Genomic DNA, 17,398 nt, shown 5'->3' with positions numbered 1-17,398 from the left:
CGCGCGTTAAAAAAGCGTTTGAATGACACAAATGGATAACCATGTATGTATTCACATAAAGGCGGTTTTTAAGCGCGGCGCTATTTTATCGAGCACTGAGGGCCTACCGCGAACCACGTTCGACGTGTTGCCTCTGTGTCGCACTTGATAATTCGTACGTAAGTGTGACAGGGAGGCAACACATCGAACGTGGTTCGCGGTAGGCCTTCAGAGGGGCTACCGCGAAAACCGAAATTCGCAAATTGCGGGGATCTTACTCTTTTACTCCAATGAAGGCGTAATTAGAGTGACAGAGAAAAATGCCCGTAATTGACGATTTTCGGTATTAGCGGTAGCCCTACTGTTCGATTTTCGGCGTTGAAGTGTTGTTTAAGCCCCTATTCGCACGACAGCTTTTTCAACGCGAGTTAAAAAAGCGCTTGAATCTGTCCGCACTCTAAATTCGATTTAACGACCAAGGCTTAAAGTCGAAAATCCAACAACGCTTGATAAAAAGCGTCACCGCTGTCGTGTGAATACATACATGGTTATTCATTTTTGTGTTTTTGTGTCATTCAGACGCTTTTTTAACGCGCGTTGAAAAAGCTGCCGTGCGTATGGGGGCTAAGGGCTCTACAGACGATTGCGATTCGTAATTGACGCTGTTTAGGTTACTGTTAAAAACCATAAAAATCAACAGATTCATAGATACTCATGTAATACTCCTTGCATGAGGTCGCGCTGTTGGCGCGAAAATTGACAATATTGACATAAGTGACAGTTTTGAATTGACTTGTGTGGAGTAAATGGAAAACAATCTATATTTTAAAGGAAATCCTAACAAATGGTCCTCCAAAATACTGGGAAATATCGAGCTGATAAAGAAGAGCCTAATAAGCGAGATGCTGGCACATCTTCGGGCTCACGGTACTTCATTTATATCATTATAATATTTACTCAAATTCTGCAACTCCAATGTTCTGCCCGTCTCTGTAATGTAAAATTATATTTGGTTCCATAGCGAGGAATCCTCCGAGTCGCGGATCCGTGTGGCGCTGGAGAATGATAGGATCGATTCCAAGTACGGCTTCGACAGAGTACGCGATGTCAAAGAGAGAACAGGGTACCTGATCAACATGCATACGGTAAATCTTCATACTTTGTACGCTTAGGGCAGTATTCCACTTGTCCAATGTCATTGAGTCTCACTCTCTCATTAAGCAAAATGTGAGACGCAATACACATTGGATTAAGAAATTGGATAGATGCAATACCATGCATGTAAATTCATAATATCTGAAAGTATAACATTGTCTTTGGTTACCGCAGTAGTTAATCATGAAATAAAACTATGAATTTAAAATACATCCTGGTGTACAATCTACAGCATTTGTGGTTAATGTGTGTGTCACCCGTTATAATCTGTTTTCATAGTTTTATTTTATCGGAAAGTATGTTGTACTCCACAAATTGTGTGACATGCACTATTAAATACTTTGTTATAATATAACTATAACATGTAAACTAAAGATGCATTTTTAAAAAACATGAATTTGATTTGTGAATTTCCACAAAGGCATGATTGAAAGGGGTGAAATGTGAATACATAATTAAATTACAAAGAGGCATGATGCCTCAATTTTCATCATTTCTCAATCACTCTACTTACATTAATACTAAAGTAACAAATGGGCTAGAAATGATAATGATTGAGGTCGAAACATTATCATAATCATAAACATCATAATCATAATATTTTTATTCAAAATAGATTCTTACAGAACACTTTTTGAAAGTCAAAAATTGTTGAGAATAAATAAAATTATTTACATATAAAAAAACAAGCCTATTAAAATTAAACTTATATGCCAGTCTTGACTGTAGAGAAGGTATCCAACCATACATGTTTATCAGTTAAATAATTGTCTACTCTATAATAGCCTTTCTTTATTAAAGTATCTTTTATTACAGCTTTGAACTTGTTTTCTGACATATTCACAATATGGTCGGGTATCTTATTGTAGCAATGTGTACAGAGCCCCAAAAATGATTATCGTACTTTGCTAAGCCTAGTTCTTATATCTAATAAATTATTCCTATTCCTAGTATTAAAATTGTGTAATTGTAAATTAACTGTGTAAATTTACGTATATATTATTATTTGTTATCAACTTTAATTTAAATAAAACTTGAGAGAAACCATTAAGATGATTCTGGATACAGGCATTATTCCAACTGCCTGCCCTACTAATAAAAAAAACTTATTTTATTATTTTATTTTAAACTTTATTGCACAATAGGTATAACAAATAAAGTACAAATGGCTGACTTAATGCCTAAAGGCATTTTCTAACAGTCAACCATCAGGCTAAACACAAACAGTAGTGGGTGCAGGCATTAAACAAAAAAAAAACACAGAATAGGTAACTTAAAACAAAAAAATAGCGATAAATAATACATACTAACGAAAATAAGCTTACATATACATACTATAATTAAATAAAATCTTATGTATTATTTCAGGCTGAAGTTCTTGATGAAGACAAGCGCCTGGTAGCAGCCATGGATTACTACTTCATAGAGATGGATGGTAGCCGGTTCAAGGTCTCACTGACCTTCCAGCCGTACTTCCTGCTGCTCGCCCGCAAGGAGTGTGAGCAGGAGGTCATACAGTACTTGTCCAAGAAGTATGCTGGCACTATTCATAAAATAGAAGTTATTGAGAAGGAGGATTTGGATTTGGTATGTGACATGAAATATCACTTTTAGAGAATATCCATTAGTTGAGATGTGAGTCGTTTTTGAGGATTTTATGACCCCCCATGACCTGGTGAGATGTTGTGGCTTGGGCTCAATTGTAATGCCACTATTGTGATAAAAGCTATTTTAGAAAAAAATACTGTTATGTTTTGACATAAATGTCCTTTAATTTTTATCATTCAGCTATTTTGCTGGATTATACCAGCTGACAGTGTAAAGTATGCTATGTCCATGACAAACCAGCAAGGAACCATCGACCTTGACCCTTACAAGGCCAAATGTTTTTCTAGCCTCCTAAGGCCCAAGGTCCTACCTAAAGTACTTATTCAGTTTGATGAAATTTAAATCATATTAAATTGGAACAGAGTCGCATTTGTTATGTTTCGTTCAATTTTCAAACAAAACCAAAATGAACTCTATTCACAGCACTAAAGGTTCAAATTTCTGTGGCAAATTATGCGTTTATCATTTGTATGGATGGGCCTTAGGAGGCTAGACAAAATAATTATCTTATTGCAGTTAAATCACCTGTCGGGGCTCAAACAGCGTTACCTGAAGCTTTCTTTCATGTCGCAAAATGAGATGATGAAAGTGCGGCGCGAGGTGCTGACGGCCGTCAACAAAAACAAGGTGAAACAGTACTCCATTGTCTATCTATGTTACTAGAAATTACTTCAGACTATCTTAAGTTATGATTCTCCTTTATTCATTTAATGTCTTAGATTAGGTTATTTATAATATGAATATAAAAGTAAAATTTAAAAACACTTACAAAACAATAAAAAAAAAATATAAACACATTATAAAAAAACCTAACCTAGGGGCCGCAGAATGAGGGACCGAAGTACTATACGCTCCATATCCAAAATTACCTCATTCTGCATCTGGCCCTTGATCCAACCACCCAACTAAGTTATGAATTTATGATTATTATTATATTTTTAGCTTAGGCGCTCATCTTGCCCAATGCCTCTTGTGAGGGTAAAAAGTGTTTATATTAGTTTGAATATCATATCATATATCCAACTATGATTTGGCTTATGTTTTCAGGAAAGGACAAAAACAATCTGTCACTGTTTGATTCTATTGTTGCTATGTATTTGAATAAGTATCTATTTATCTTTGATGGGTATTCCAGGAGCGAGAGAAGAAAGACGCTATTTACGCGGAAATGTTGACCAACGCGCTCACCAGCGCCGCGGCCATTGAACATGCCAAGAAGACCACAGACCACATGGAAAATATATTAGATATCAGGTACGTTTGAGGAAGTGTTTCAGCTGTGATGGACATCTAGATAGAACAAGCCGCTTTATGAGCTAATATTCGCGCGATTCGGCTACTTATTGTGTGCAAACTCCTCTATTTATTACGATAATAATTCCACTACCTCCTGGCCACTGGCCACAAACCCCCTTTCAAAGTACACAAAGCTGGAGGACGACAGCCCAAAGCGGTTTGGAGATTTCACACAAATTTCTTCGCCAAAGTATTTAGGTTTCCTTATGAGTTCTCTTATTTTACAATTTTCAGCTGTTCAGTGAATTACAAATGATTTAGACTAGAAGCCACTGCTTGACTTTTTTTCGAGCTCAAAAAATTCATGCATTTATTTATTCCTTCCAGTATAACCAATCAAAGTGCAAACAAAAATAAATAAATAAATATTGTAGGGACATTCTTACCCGCGTGAGATGATCTGGTGGGCGCTGCGGTCCAAGGCTGTACCTGAGGCCTATATTGACACTATCCAGGATATGTACCGCGATTCCGATTCAATAGTCAGGACCGCTGTTACTGACACCAACCCCTTCTCTGTCACCGTTGGAGTACATCAGGGCTCTGTGCTCAGCCCGTTTCTGTTTAGCGTGATATTAGACGCCCTGTCAGCCAGCATCCGAGACTACCATGAGCAGCCACCGTGGCTATTCATGTATGCTGATGATATCGCGCTGACAGACTCTGATAAGGGCCGACTTGTCCAGCGTGTGAACAGATGCGAGATTTGGCCTTTACTAGAGCGGCACAAGCAGGAACTGCGTGTCACGGAAATGAAGATGCTAGGGTGGATGTGCGGAGCGGTCGTCCAAAAATGATTCTATTCGTAATCGAACGAGCGAGCGAAGTGAACGAAGTTCTTACATTCGACTTGGGACACGCGGCTGGTTAGGGGCACGTCCCGGCATTTCGATGTTTTTAAGCTGAACTATCATAGGATAGTCACAGTCAAACTAAATGTAGTTTTGTGGAGCATTGTCCTTACAAAAAAGTTGTAACTTCTTGTATAATAAATAACTATAATAATAATAAATAAGTTTGATACTCAAGAACTTGTGGTGTTCTACTCTATATGATTATTAAATCAAACACGAACTCCACGTATAAATCTATAATCTAATTTCTACAAAGCGCTATGAATTTATGCGATAGCAAACAAGCAATAGGTTGCGTAGGCGTAAGCGCGAGCGGCGGGGCAGAGCGGCACAGGTTCGGCGTCGATGGCGATCGGATGCGCTCTGAGCCTCAGAGCGCATCCGATCATCGGATGCGCTCTGAGGCTCCGTGCAGCGGTCTGGGAGCCGGTGCGCGGCGGTTCCCTCCGCGCGTCTTCTTCACCCCGCTGTCGCCTGGACGGGTTTGCGGCTAGTGATGTGCGCATGCAGTCTTAGTGATGCGCCACAAACTTAAGTAAATTTGTTCTAATTTAAATGAAATTGGGTAAACGTTGGGTAGTTGAGGGCATTATATTTTAGTCATTAAATTATGAGCAGGCTCGATCAAGAGGTTATTGAGCTAGAAGAGCTTAGAAGGCTAAAAAGCTATTTGTGAGGGGTCTTGCTATTCTGGTCATCATTTTGCAAGAAAGTATGGTCGAGTTTGGTATCAAATGAAAGTGCTCGGCTTGCACTTTTATTATATCGTTTTTAAATTTACTATTTTGAAAGAATAAGCTAGATAAAAATAAATATAATATAGGTACTTATTTGACAGGAAATATTTCGGCTTACCACAGATACAGTATCAGTTAAGGGCTCCACGGACCTTGTAATATATCCACGCGATTTTTGATCCATTGCCGATTGCCTCCTATAGTGGGACATAAAATAGTAGAAATTAAATAAAATGGAACTCTAAAATTTACATACTATAGCCGGTCAAACAAGTTTGTCAGTAGAAAAAGGCGCGATATTTAAATTTTCTATGGGACGATAACCCTTCGTGCCTACATTTTTAGCCGCTTTTTTCTACTGACGGAAATGGCTTGACAGACTATAAATTGTTGCCATGTGTAAGCATTTTACGTCAAAAATGTGACAGCTACGTAGAAAGTGGCGCCCTCATTTATTAACCGGCTTCCAAATCTCAAAAGGAGGAGATTCTATTCAGTTTTTTTTTATGTTTGTTACTCTATATATCTCCGTCATTACTAGACCGATTTTGAAATTTTTTTTTTTGATTGTATGTATATGTATACAGATTGGTCCCGTTTTTGTCAAAACCCAGTGCTGATGATGGGATCCATGAGGAATCGAGGGAACTCCTCAAATCTTAAAGGCATACATATAGTGATTTATGTGTTTTATCAACAAATCAAGCATATACATACATTCAAAAAAGTGACATCTGATGAAGTGGAACTGCTGATGATGATCAGAACATAACTCTTCAACGAAGCATAGTTCACGTTTGGCGATTTGTCCTCTTCGTTATGTTTGTTAAGCAAGTTAAGTTTTTAAGCCACATTTTTGTCAAGCTCGAGGTCTGATGATGGTATCTATGAGGAATCGAGGGAACTCCTCAAATCTTAAAGGCATGCGTATAGAGATTTGTGTATTTTCATCAGAAAATCAAGAATTTACATAAAAAACTGCCGCATTTGATGAAGTGGAACTGCTGATGATGATCAGAACAGAACTCTTCAATGACTACACGTTTGGCGATTTCGAATTTCGATTTTGACGGAGCTGGCTCTGGAGCGAGACCTGACCCGGATCCGGGCTCTTATCTGGACCTGAACCCGGACCTGGACCCGGACTTGGACCTGGACTTGGACCTAGACCTGGACCTGGTCCTGGACCCGGAACTGGACCCGGACCCGGACTCGGACCCGGACTCGGACCTTGACCCGGAAAACCACTGATACCTAAGCTAAATAAACCACAATGATTAGGTTGGGCATGCTCCCGGAATTTTATAGTGTCAAAAGAACCGGTACTGAAGACCCGGTACCGGTACTTCCCGGTTCTCATCATATGACTATTTGTTCCCATTTCAATAGTAGTAATGTTTTAGTACTTTAGCTCGGGACATTATATAACATTTAATAATAGTGCTATGAAACGGGGGACTCAAATAACCCGACAAACTAACCTAGTAAAGTAGACATTCGTGCAGGCCGTCATAGTGCTGAGTGCATCGACTACGCTACGGCCGGGCCGTGTGGCTGTCGGCCCAGGCGGAGGCAGTGTGCCGTTTAATTTGGTAAAATAGGTTGGAACACTTGGAACGCCAATTAAGTGTTTGTTTACAATAAAATAAGTCATTTATTAATTGTTATGCAATTATTTATATGAAAATAAGTAATTCATAAAGATTGCACGCTAACACAAACACTTTCTTAAAAGTAATCAAAAGATGCCTTGAGAACCGGGAAGAACCGGGAATCCCGGTTCCGGCCATGCCCAGAACCGGGAAATGAAATTCTTGGTACCGCAACCGGTACCGCATGCCCTATGAATAGGTACCTACCATAAAATAAATAAACAAAATAAATAAATAAATAAATATTGGGGACATCTTACACAGATCAACCTAGCCCCAAACTAAGCAAAGCTTGTACTATGGGTGCTAGGCGACGATATACATACTTATATAGATAAATACATACTTATATACATAGAAAACACCCATGACTCAGGAACAAATATTCGTGTTCATCACACAAATAAATGCCCTTACTGGGATTCGAACCCATGACCATCGGCTTCGCAGGCAGGGTCACTACCAACTAGGCCAGACCGATCGTCAAAAACGTAGGTATTATAATGATGCCAAACTTACTAGCCCCTCCCGCTCAACGTGCACCGCACCGCACGCGCCGTTAAGTGGGTTAGGTTAGGTTTGAAGTGCGATCCTCACAGAACCGAAAAAAAGTGGGTTAGGTTAGGTTAGAACTGCGAACCTTACAGAAACGAAATGCTACTAGAAAAGTGGTTTTGGTTAGGTTCGAACTGCAATCCTCACAAAACCGAACTGCTATCAGAGAAGTGGGTTTGTGAGGCTAAAACTGCGACCCTTACAGAAACGAAATGCTACCTACTAGAAAAGTGGGTGGTTTTCCTCCTTTTCTACATAGTGCACCATCTATGTACAATAATCTTTCACCGGCTCCCATAGAACTCGGTTTTTTTTTCTTGAAAATTATTTTCTACTATTTTATGTCGAACTATATGAGTAAGTAGGTGCAACAAAGTCAATCGCTCTTTATAATTTTTGGCAAACCGCGAGTTTGCCAAAAATTATTAAGAACTAAACAAAATATTGTTTGAATAATATTTTGTTTAGTTCAGGTCCTCTTTAAGTAAACAATTAACCTCATTTTATAACTATCTCCTCTATCAGAGAACACGACGTCCCATACCACGCCCGGGTGTCAATCGACATGAAGATATTCTGCGGCTCGTGGTACACCGTCAAGAGCCGCGGCACGGATCCGCCGCTCTTCACCAAGCGGGACGACATCCTCGAGCGGCCCGACCCCATCGTGCTCGCCTTCGACATCGAGACCACCAAGCTGCCCCTCAAGTTCCCCGACTCGCAGTCCGACCAGATCATGATGATCTCTTATATGATAGATGGGCAGGGATACTTGATAACCAATAGGGAGATCATATCGGTTGATGTTGAGGACTTTGAATACACGCCTAAACCTGAGTTTGAAGGGTAAGTGTTGCTTAATTTTAGTTGTTGGTAAAATCAATTGCTCAGGGTAAACATTTTTTTTCTTCGCCCGTTATAGTGTCCCACTGCTGGGCAAGGGTCCCATGATCGCCACAACTCCCGTTGTTGTGCTTTTTCCGGCCAGTTACTGATGAAGACGTCTATATTAAATATATTAAGAACGGGTCACTCACGTATTTTAAGTCGAAAAACGCTCGACATGTTTCACTCCGTACCGAGGAGTGTCATCGGAAGCAAGGCGTCTATAAAGGGTAAAATTACCAATGATATATTGACCTATTTTCTTAGGAAACCTGCTGGCTTAAAATAAGGTACAAGGTGGCAACCATTGGTGCGGTGGGACAGGGTAGTTTACGCTAGTCAATTTTGCTCTAAGTAAAACAAGTAGTGTTATAGTGACTTATAAGATCTTTCTTGTGTGCCACGATCATATATCTTATTCAAATACTATAAATAGAAATTGTTTATTAAAATTCTACAATATTATTTTTTACAGGCAATTCATAATATTCAATGAAGCAAACGAAATGGCTTTGATTCAGAAGTTCTTCGATCACATTATGGACGTAAAACCACATATTTTTGTCACCTATAACGGTAAGCATTTTTCTGGATCTACACATAACTTGAGTACCTACACATAGCTTTAGCTACCGGAAAGTACTGATTTAATTTAGTGTCAAATGTAATAACTAAATAAAGTTAAAGGTAAATTTTACTCGTTGCCACGTATCGGTAGTTTACTTTTTTGAAATAGAAATACAAGGAATCCAATTATTTAATTGTATGTCATATATTTATGGGCATATCACAGCCGACTCTAAGGGAGTCGCGATGTGACGAGGACGGTTTCAAGAAGGTGGAGAAGAGAAGAATACCGGCTCGTCAGAATCAGTGTGGTACCGCACCGACTGGACCGAACCATTTGCTGCGTCCTGCAACACCGTCGACGCTGCTGTATGTGTCCCGTCTACATTACCTTACGAAGGTCGATGACATCGTAAAGTATGTGAAAACGAAGACCGGATTCATCCTGAGGGTCGCGAAGTTGGAATCTCGACACAATGCGAATTTTAATTCGTTTGTGGTGAGCGTTCCGACTGACCATCTAGCGACCTTCACCAAGGAGGAGTTTTGGCCGAAGGGTGTCAAGTTTCGGCGGTTCCGCGGCCGGCTCCCTACACTGCGGGTTGCGTAATACATCGCAGCCATAATGTGATATGTAGTGTTTAGTTTTTTAAAGTTTAGTTATAAAATATATTTTTATATAATATGTATGCTAGTTTTAAGGTATTTATGTATGGGCCATTAGTTGCCTGAAATAAAGATTTTCATTTCATTTCATATGTTACAGGTGATTTCTTCGACTGGCCGTTCGTGGAGGCTCGCGCGGCCATACTGGGGCTGGACATGAAGCAGGAGATCGGCTTCAGCAAGCTCGCGACCCGGGACGGCACCTACGCCTGCCGCCCCGCCATGCACATGGACTGTCTCTGGTAAACATACCCAGTACCCATATGGGAAGATTTCGGGGTTGGTCCCATAGTAAAAGTTGCTCAGTATAATCCCAAAACCTCCCTGGCAATGGGAATGCAGTTATTTTTTAGCCACCGTATATAAGTGTTCTTACATTAAGGACTGAGCTGTGGGAATCGCGAATCCCCATGGCTCTGCCATTAAAAAAAAAACCAAATACGGAATCCCCAAGAAATCTCCGAAATCCCCAATTCGCAGTGGCGGATTTGCCCTAAGGCCCAGTAGACCCGGGCCTAGAGCGGCAAGATATTATGATGGGTGCTAAGAAAGGGGCGACTAGTAGTTACTACAGGGGCTGGGGCCTAGGGCGGCCAACACTGCAAATCCGCCACTGGAAATTCGACTTGTACAGAAGAACAGTCGGACATACAGAAGCATTATAACCCAAGCTAAAATGGAGGCTCTTCGCGCTCGCTTGGTCATATGAATCCCTATTCTGTGCAAGTCAGAGGATTGACCTTGTGGCATAATCAGAAAATATACATTCGATATTATCTTTTCCAGACAATTAACAAGAGGCTCCTGTGTTACCCCACCTTATAAATTATAAATACAGGGCAACAACTAGCCGACTAGCGCTGCAATTACGTGATTGAAATAGTTACGTGAGGTGGAAATAAAATAACTATTTCACCTCAGCAGCTCGAACAAGGGTACTTTGCTACTTAAAAACTGACACTGCGCTCCGCTACGCTCGTGTATCTATTATAGAATCTTTCGCTTGCACGGGACTCAAACTTTCAAGGTCCTTATGCTTCATGTGCATAAGGACCTTTCCATTAGAAAAGGGTCCTTAAGCACATGAATCAAATGGACCCTTCTCTGATCGATAGCCTCATATGTTCTTGAGGCTTATAGTTAATCATACCAAGTGGTATGTTTTAGCTGGGTGAAGCGCGACTCGTACCTGCCGGTGGGCTCTCAGGGCCTGAAGGCCGTCGCCAAGGCCAAGCTGCGCTACGACCCCGTGGAGCTCGACCCGGAGGACATGTGCCGCATGGCGGCTGAGCAGCCCCAGGTAACTTTACACTTTAGATCAGTGTTTTTCAAACTGTGGGTCGCGGCCCCCTGGGGGTCGCGAAGTCTCTGCCAGGGTTAAAACAAGACATATGCGAAATAATTTGTTCGTACTAAGGGGGTCGGGTCATGAAAAAGTTTGAAAAACAAAAGATCATTGACCATAGTAAAAAAAAACTATTATTTGCCAGAATATGTTTGCAAATTGAAATCCACAGATGATTCACTTAACATAAATGAAATAGTAGACTAAAGCGAATCTCCGTTCAGCCTGAATCTTGGAGACGGAGAAAACAGATGTTTTCATGACAGAGTATGATGGCCGTGTTTTGAATGAGATATCTCAAGTATACAATACATTTACATTAATACACAGTCTGCATAACATATTTACACTAGCCACTTAACCCTTTACCAGACAGACAGTCCAAAAATGACAATCGAATGTCAGTCTTACTCATCGAAAATAGAATTGTATGTGGGAAATAATATCCCTTATCCTGGTAAAGGGTTAACTGGTCACTAAAAAGACTGGAATAAGTGCATTCTTCTATTACTGTTCTTATATTCTGTCATTGCTGGCAGGTCCTGTCAAACTACTCGGTGTCGGACGCCGTGGCCACGTATTACTTGTACATGAAGTACGTGCACCCCTTCATATTCGCTCTGTGTACCATTATCCCCTTGGAGCCAGATGAGGTAAGAACATTACCAAAACATTACCAGATAGCCACTCCCTTACCAAGCTGCGATTCACCTGCAAAATGCAGCCTTATAATTTGTTAAATGTTAAAGAATTATCCCGAGTTTTAGCAAGGGGGCTATTCATAAATTACGTCATCTATTTTTGACCCCCAGTCCAGACCCCCCCAATTTGAAATGACGTAATTTATGAATAGCCCAAAGTCTGATTCTAACAACATTTCTGATTCATTACATCTCTATTAAAATTCTTTATTTCTCGTTACATTTTGATTTTAGATGGAAGACCACAGCCTCATTAAATCCCACAAGATTACTTCCCTCACAAAATAAATTTAAATGAAAGTGTATAAAAACTGAATTTAGTACGCATTACGCATGATGGCGACTTTGAATTTATTAGATTGCCTTTTGATCTGAATAGTGCTCCAGCAAACAAACATTCAGAGCAACTAAGGGTGGTATTCCCTCTGTCCAATGTGTATTTTGTCTCTCATTTTGCTTAATGAGAGAGTGAGACGCAATCACATTGGACCAAGATATTGGACGGATGGAATACCACTAAGTTTTAAAAGAGGGCTCTAAATATAATAAAACTTGTTTATGTCCAACTATCCAGGTTCTCCGTAAAGGTTCCGGCACGCTGTGTGAATCCCTGCTCATGGTGGAAGCGTTCCACGCCAACATCGTGTTCCCCAACAAGCAGGTGGAGGAACTCAACAAGTTCACGGCCGACGGGCACCTGCTGGACGCCGAGACCTACGTCGGCGGCCACGTGGAGGCGCTCGAGTCAGGTCAGACATGATCCCCCTACTGGTGGAGTCATGACATGTTCTCTGAACAAGTTCACGGCCGACGGGCACCTGCTGGACGCCGAGACCTACGTCGGCGGCCACGTGGAGGCGCTAGAGTCAGGTCAGACATGATCCCCCTACTGGTGGAGTCTTGACATGTTCTCTGAACAAGTTCACGGCCGACGGGCACCTGCTGGACGCCGAGACCTACGTCGGCGGCCACGTGGAGGCGCTCGAGTCAGGTCAGACATGATCCTCCTACTGGTGGAGTCTTGACATGTTCTCTAACAAGTGGAAGATTATTTCCAAGTGTAGCCCTGAAATGGCATAAATTTTTCGACTATGCTTATGCATGTGCCGAGGATTCAACTTTTTGCGAAAGGCTCGCTAACCGGTCGCATGCGTTACGCAATACTAATAGCATGCAGATCGCGACAGATTCGAGAATTGCACGCTACCTCGCATTTGCCAGATCAGGGGCCCGTTTCTCAAAAGCTTGTAACTTGTAATACAAGTGGAAGTCCCTTTCTAACAAAAGCTGTCAAAAAGTGACATCCGCTTGTATTACAAGTTACAAGCTTTTGATAAACAGGGCACTGGACGCATTTTGAGATTTTGACACGAACGTGGCAACAATTTTTTTATTAATTTATTTAAAGTTGGTTAAATATAATTATGATGACACTATGAAACCTTAGTCAAGCTTAATTGTATGCCAAACAGTAAGAATCGATATCTCAACCAAGCTTTCTTTCAAACATTACAGGCGTATTCCGCGCCGACATAAAATGCAAGTTCCGCATCGAGCCAACAGCCGTCGAGAAGCTGATCGACACCATAGACAAGACCATGAGGCACGCCATCGAGGTGGAGGAGGGGATTCCCCTGGCGATGGTCACCAACCTGGACGAGGTGTGCGCGGAGATCCGCGAGAAGCTGCAGCACATGAGGGACCATCCGAGGAGAGATGAGAACCCGCTCATTTACCATTTGGATGTGGGGGCCATGTACCCTAATATTATTTTGACGAACAGGTAAAGTACATGTCAGCTTATTGGTAGCATATATAAAGTAAAAAAGTAATCCTATACCTATTTCAAGCCAACATGTTTGTCAGTAAACATATGTTGATTTGCAGAGAATCTTAAAGACTCAATAGCAGAAGTACCCTTAGAATTATGCCCCATAAAAACGAAGCGGTCGATTTTCAGTATTAAAAATGTTGTATAAGGGTGGATCAACTATTGTCTTTTTGTTATTCTGCCCTGTCAGTCAGGAAACGGCAACAAAGTAAAAAAATAACACATTAATATGATGCCTTAATGGCATGCTTAATATGATGAATTAAGCTTATAATTACCAGATATAGGCATGCTTCCTGAATTTAAAACTCATAAAACCAAACCAATGCTTTGAGTAAGGAGTGACAAGAAATAGTTGATCTACCCAACCCAAAACAGCACAATTTTTTTTAAATAGGTTGCAGCCGTCTGCAATGGTAAACGCAAGCATCTGTGCCGTGTGCGACTACAACCGTCCGGGAGCTACCTGCCAGCGGCACATGGACTGGATGTGGAGGGGGGACTTCTGTGAGTAAACCTGAACTTTGCCGTGTGGTAACAGAGCTCACAATAGCGTGTAAACTACAACCTGCTGCCAGCCGCACATGGACTGGATGTGGAGGGGGGACTTCTGTGAGTAAACCTGAACTTTGTCGTGTGGTAACAGAGCTCACAATAGCGTGTAAACTACAACCTGCTGCCAGCGGCACATGGACTGGATGTGGAGGGGGGACTTCTGTGAGTAAACCTGAACTTTGCCGTGTGGTAACAGAGCTCACAATAGCGTGTAAACTACAACCTGCTGCCAGCCGCACATGGACTGGATGTGGAGGGGGGACTTCTGTGAGTAAACCTGAACTTTGTCGTGTGGTAACAGAGCTCACAATAGCGTGTAAACTACAACCTGCTGCCAGCGGCACATGGACTGGATGTGGAGGGGGGACTTCTGTGAGTAAACCTGAACTTTGTCGTGTGGTAACAGAGCTCACAATAGCGTGTAAACTACAACCTGCTGCCAGCGGCACATGGACTGGATGTGGAGGGGGGACTTCTGTGAGTAAACCTGAACTTTGCCGTGTGGTAACAGAGCTCACAATAGCGTGTAAACTACAACCTGCTGCCAGCGGCACATGGACTGGATGTGGAGGGGGGACTTCTGTGAGTAAACCTGAACTTTGCCGTGTGGTAACAGAGGTCACAATAGCGTGTAAACTACAACCTGCTGCCAGCGGTACATGGACTGGATGTGGAGGGGGGACTTCTGTGAGTAAACCTGAACTTTGTCGTGTGGTAACAGAGCTCACAATAGCGTGTAAACTACAACCTCACTGTTAAAAATTATGTAATTTTACATGCAAAAAAATTACATAATCCTTTAAAATTCCCGAAAAATCTGGGAAATTTACGGAAAAATATGACATTTTACGTAATTCTCGTAAATTTTTACGAGAATTACGTAAAATGTCATATTTTTCCGTAAGTAAAATAGTGTTTTAGACCTTAAATATTCACGCGCAAAGTTCAAATTCCAACAATATTTGTTTACACTTTAGTGCCGGCGACTCGCAGCGAGTACCAACGCATCCAGCAGCAGCTCGAGACGGAGCGGTTCCCGCCGCTGCACCCCGGCGGCCAGCCCAGGGCTTTCCACAACTTGCCCAAGGAAGACCAGGTCAGGGTTATTTATAAGATGAAGTTACAGTCAACATCGGAAGTTTCTAAGCTGTGTTTAACCCATTTACCGCTATAGGCGCGCATGGTTACAGTTTAATATTAACCTTCATGCATAATTGAGTAGCTTAACTTCAAACTTGGGTAAATCCATGTGTCAGATTATGCGATTTTGGTATTAAGAATAGGTAATAGGGTAGATATTTGCTGAGAGGGTTGAATGGATTTACCCGAGTTTGAAGTTAAGCGACACAATTAAACCGGCCAAGTGCGAGTCGGACTCGCGCACGAAGGGTTCCGTACTATTACGCAAAAACGGCAAAAAAATGACGATTGTTGTATGGGAGCCCCACTTAAATATTTATTATATTCTGTTTTTAGTATTTGTTGTTATAGCGGCAACAGAAACACATCATCTGTGAAAATTTCAACTGCTTATAGCTATCATGGTTCATGAGATACAGCCTGGTGACAGACAGACAGATAGACGGACAGCGGAGTCTTAGTAATAGGGTCCCGTTTATACCATTTGGGTACGGAATTCTAAAAACCGGATTTACTATCCAAAATAAATGTCCATGACACCGCTGTTCAGTGATGGGTAAAGACATACAAATAATATGTTTCAACTATAAGTTATAGAATTCTTGATTACGATTATTTGTACAAAATTTGTTTTACGTATAGCTGTTAAATATGTATATATAAATACAAATGTGTCCTCTCCAGGCTGCGTATGAAAAGAAGCGTTTAGCGGACTACTGTAAGGTTGCGTATAAGAAAACCAAGGTGACCAAGACAGAGGTGCGGACAACCACTATCTGCCAGAAGGAAAACTCCTTCTACGTCGATACTGTACGGGCCTTCAGGTGAGTACTCATATAAACCATATTATATTTACGATAAAGACCCGTTTAGCTTAGTGGACTATTGGAAGGTGGCGTACATAAGACCGGTGCGGACCACCATCAATACCACCATCTGTGAGAAGGAAAACTCCTTCTATGTGGACACTATACGTTATAGTATTTATGCCAAATTAAATTAGAATATTAGTGTCTGCTAGTCTAGTGGACTATTTTTAGGTGTAGGGAGTTAAGTCTTAGTCAAGTCTTTAAAAACTTCAGGTCAAGATCAAGCTAATATTTTCTAAGAAGGAAACTTCATTTTCTCGAGTTTTCGAGGCTGTGCCCTCAGTAATATAATAAATACTTCAGTAACTATCAATTTAAAAATAATTTCCTCTTTAACATGTCTCTGCTTGAAGGTAGCAAGGTAAGACCAAATTTTTATACACACACACTTCCACACATTAAAATATATTACATACACACACATACATAAATTGTATTAACCTTACTATTAGTAGAACTAGATTAGTCGTAATTACCTCATCCATGGCCCCAACTATAGTCTGTATCTTTAGGTTTTTAAAAAAGAGTAAACAAAATCTACCCTCAAATGGCTTCTTAAGCCAGTTGAGGGTAGATGAAAACATTACATGATCAAATAATGTAGGTTAAACTCAGGTCGTTCAGTGACAGATCCAGGTGGTTATGTATTTAGTTGGTTAATCAATAAATGTTATAACTACCCGAAAATGCACAAATTATTTGTTTACTTTTATTTAAGTACCTAAAGATACAGAGTATAACCTATAATAAAGTTGCCTTCCCATTGCAGAGACCGCCGCTACGAATACAAAGCTCTAAACAAGCAAGCCAAGGCCAAGGTGGGTGAGGCGGTGGCGAGCGGCGACGCGGCCGAGATCAAGTCCGCCAAGAGCAGGGAGGTGCTGTACGACTCGCTGCAGCTGGCCCACAAGTGTATCCTGAACTCGTTCTACGGATACGTCATGCGACGAGGGTGAGACTTCCCATTACAGAGACTGCCGCTACGAATACAAAGCTCTGAACA

At 41.2% G+C, this 17,398-nt stretch overlaps 1 protein-coding gene across 1 annotated transcript in view; it reads left to right on the top strand.

Moving 5' to 3' along the window:
* The first annotated feature begins 772 nt into the window (after positions 1-772).
* LOC134799595 (DNA polymerase epsilon catalytic subunit 1) overlaps positions 773-17,398 on the top strand; it is a 52,157-nt gene continuing 35,531 nt past the window's right edge. Inside the window, exons 1-16 of the mRNA XM_063772031.1 lie at positions 773-906; positions 1,001-1,124; positions 2,503-2,721; positions 3,259-3,369; positions 3,878-3,996; positions 8,362-8,682; positions 9,197-9,297; positions 10,055-10,196; positions 11,122-11,254; positions 11,839-11,952; positions 12,575-12,749; positions 13,516-13,783; positions 14,229-14,338; positions 15,364-15,482; positions 16,211-16,350; positions 17,165-17,347. Of these exons, the coding sequence (XP_063628101.1) occupies positions 824-906; positions 1,001-1,124; positions 2,503-2,721; positions 3,259-3,369; positions 3,878-3,996; positions 8,362-8,682; positions 9,197-9,297; positions 10,055-10,196; positions 11,122-11,254; positions 11,839-11,952; positions 12,575-12,749; positions 13,516-13,783; positions 14,229-14,338; positions 15,364-15,482; positions 16,211-16,350; positions 17,165-17,347 (2,462 nt within the window). The 5' untranslated portion in view covers positions 773-823. The remainder of the gene's footprint in view (positions 907-1,000; positions 1,125-2,502; positions 2,722-3,258; positions 3,370-3,877; positions 3,997-8,361; positions 8,683-9,196; positions 9,298-10,054; positions 10,197-11,121; positions 11,255-11,838; positions 11,953-12,574; positions 12,750-13,515; positions 13,784-14,228; positions 14,339-15,363; positions 15,483-16,210; positions 16,351-17,164; positions 17,348-17,398) is intronic.

This window comes from Cydia splendana, chromosome 18 (assembly GCF_910591565.1).
Source record: "Cydia splendana chromosome 18, ilCydSple1.2, whole genome shotgun sequence".
Taxonomy (NCBI): Eukaryota; Metazoa; Arthropoda; class Insecta; order Lepidoptera; family Tortricidae; genus Cydia; species Cydia splendana.
The sequence above is the reverse complement of the archived record's forward strand: the minus strand, read 5'-3'. Positions and strand labels throughout refer to the sequence as shown.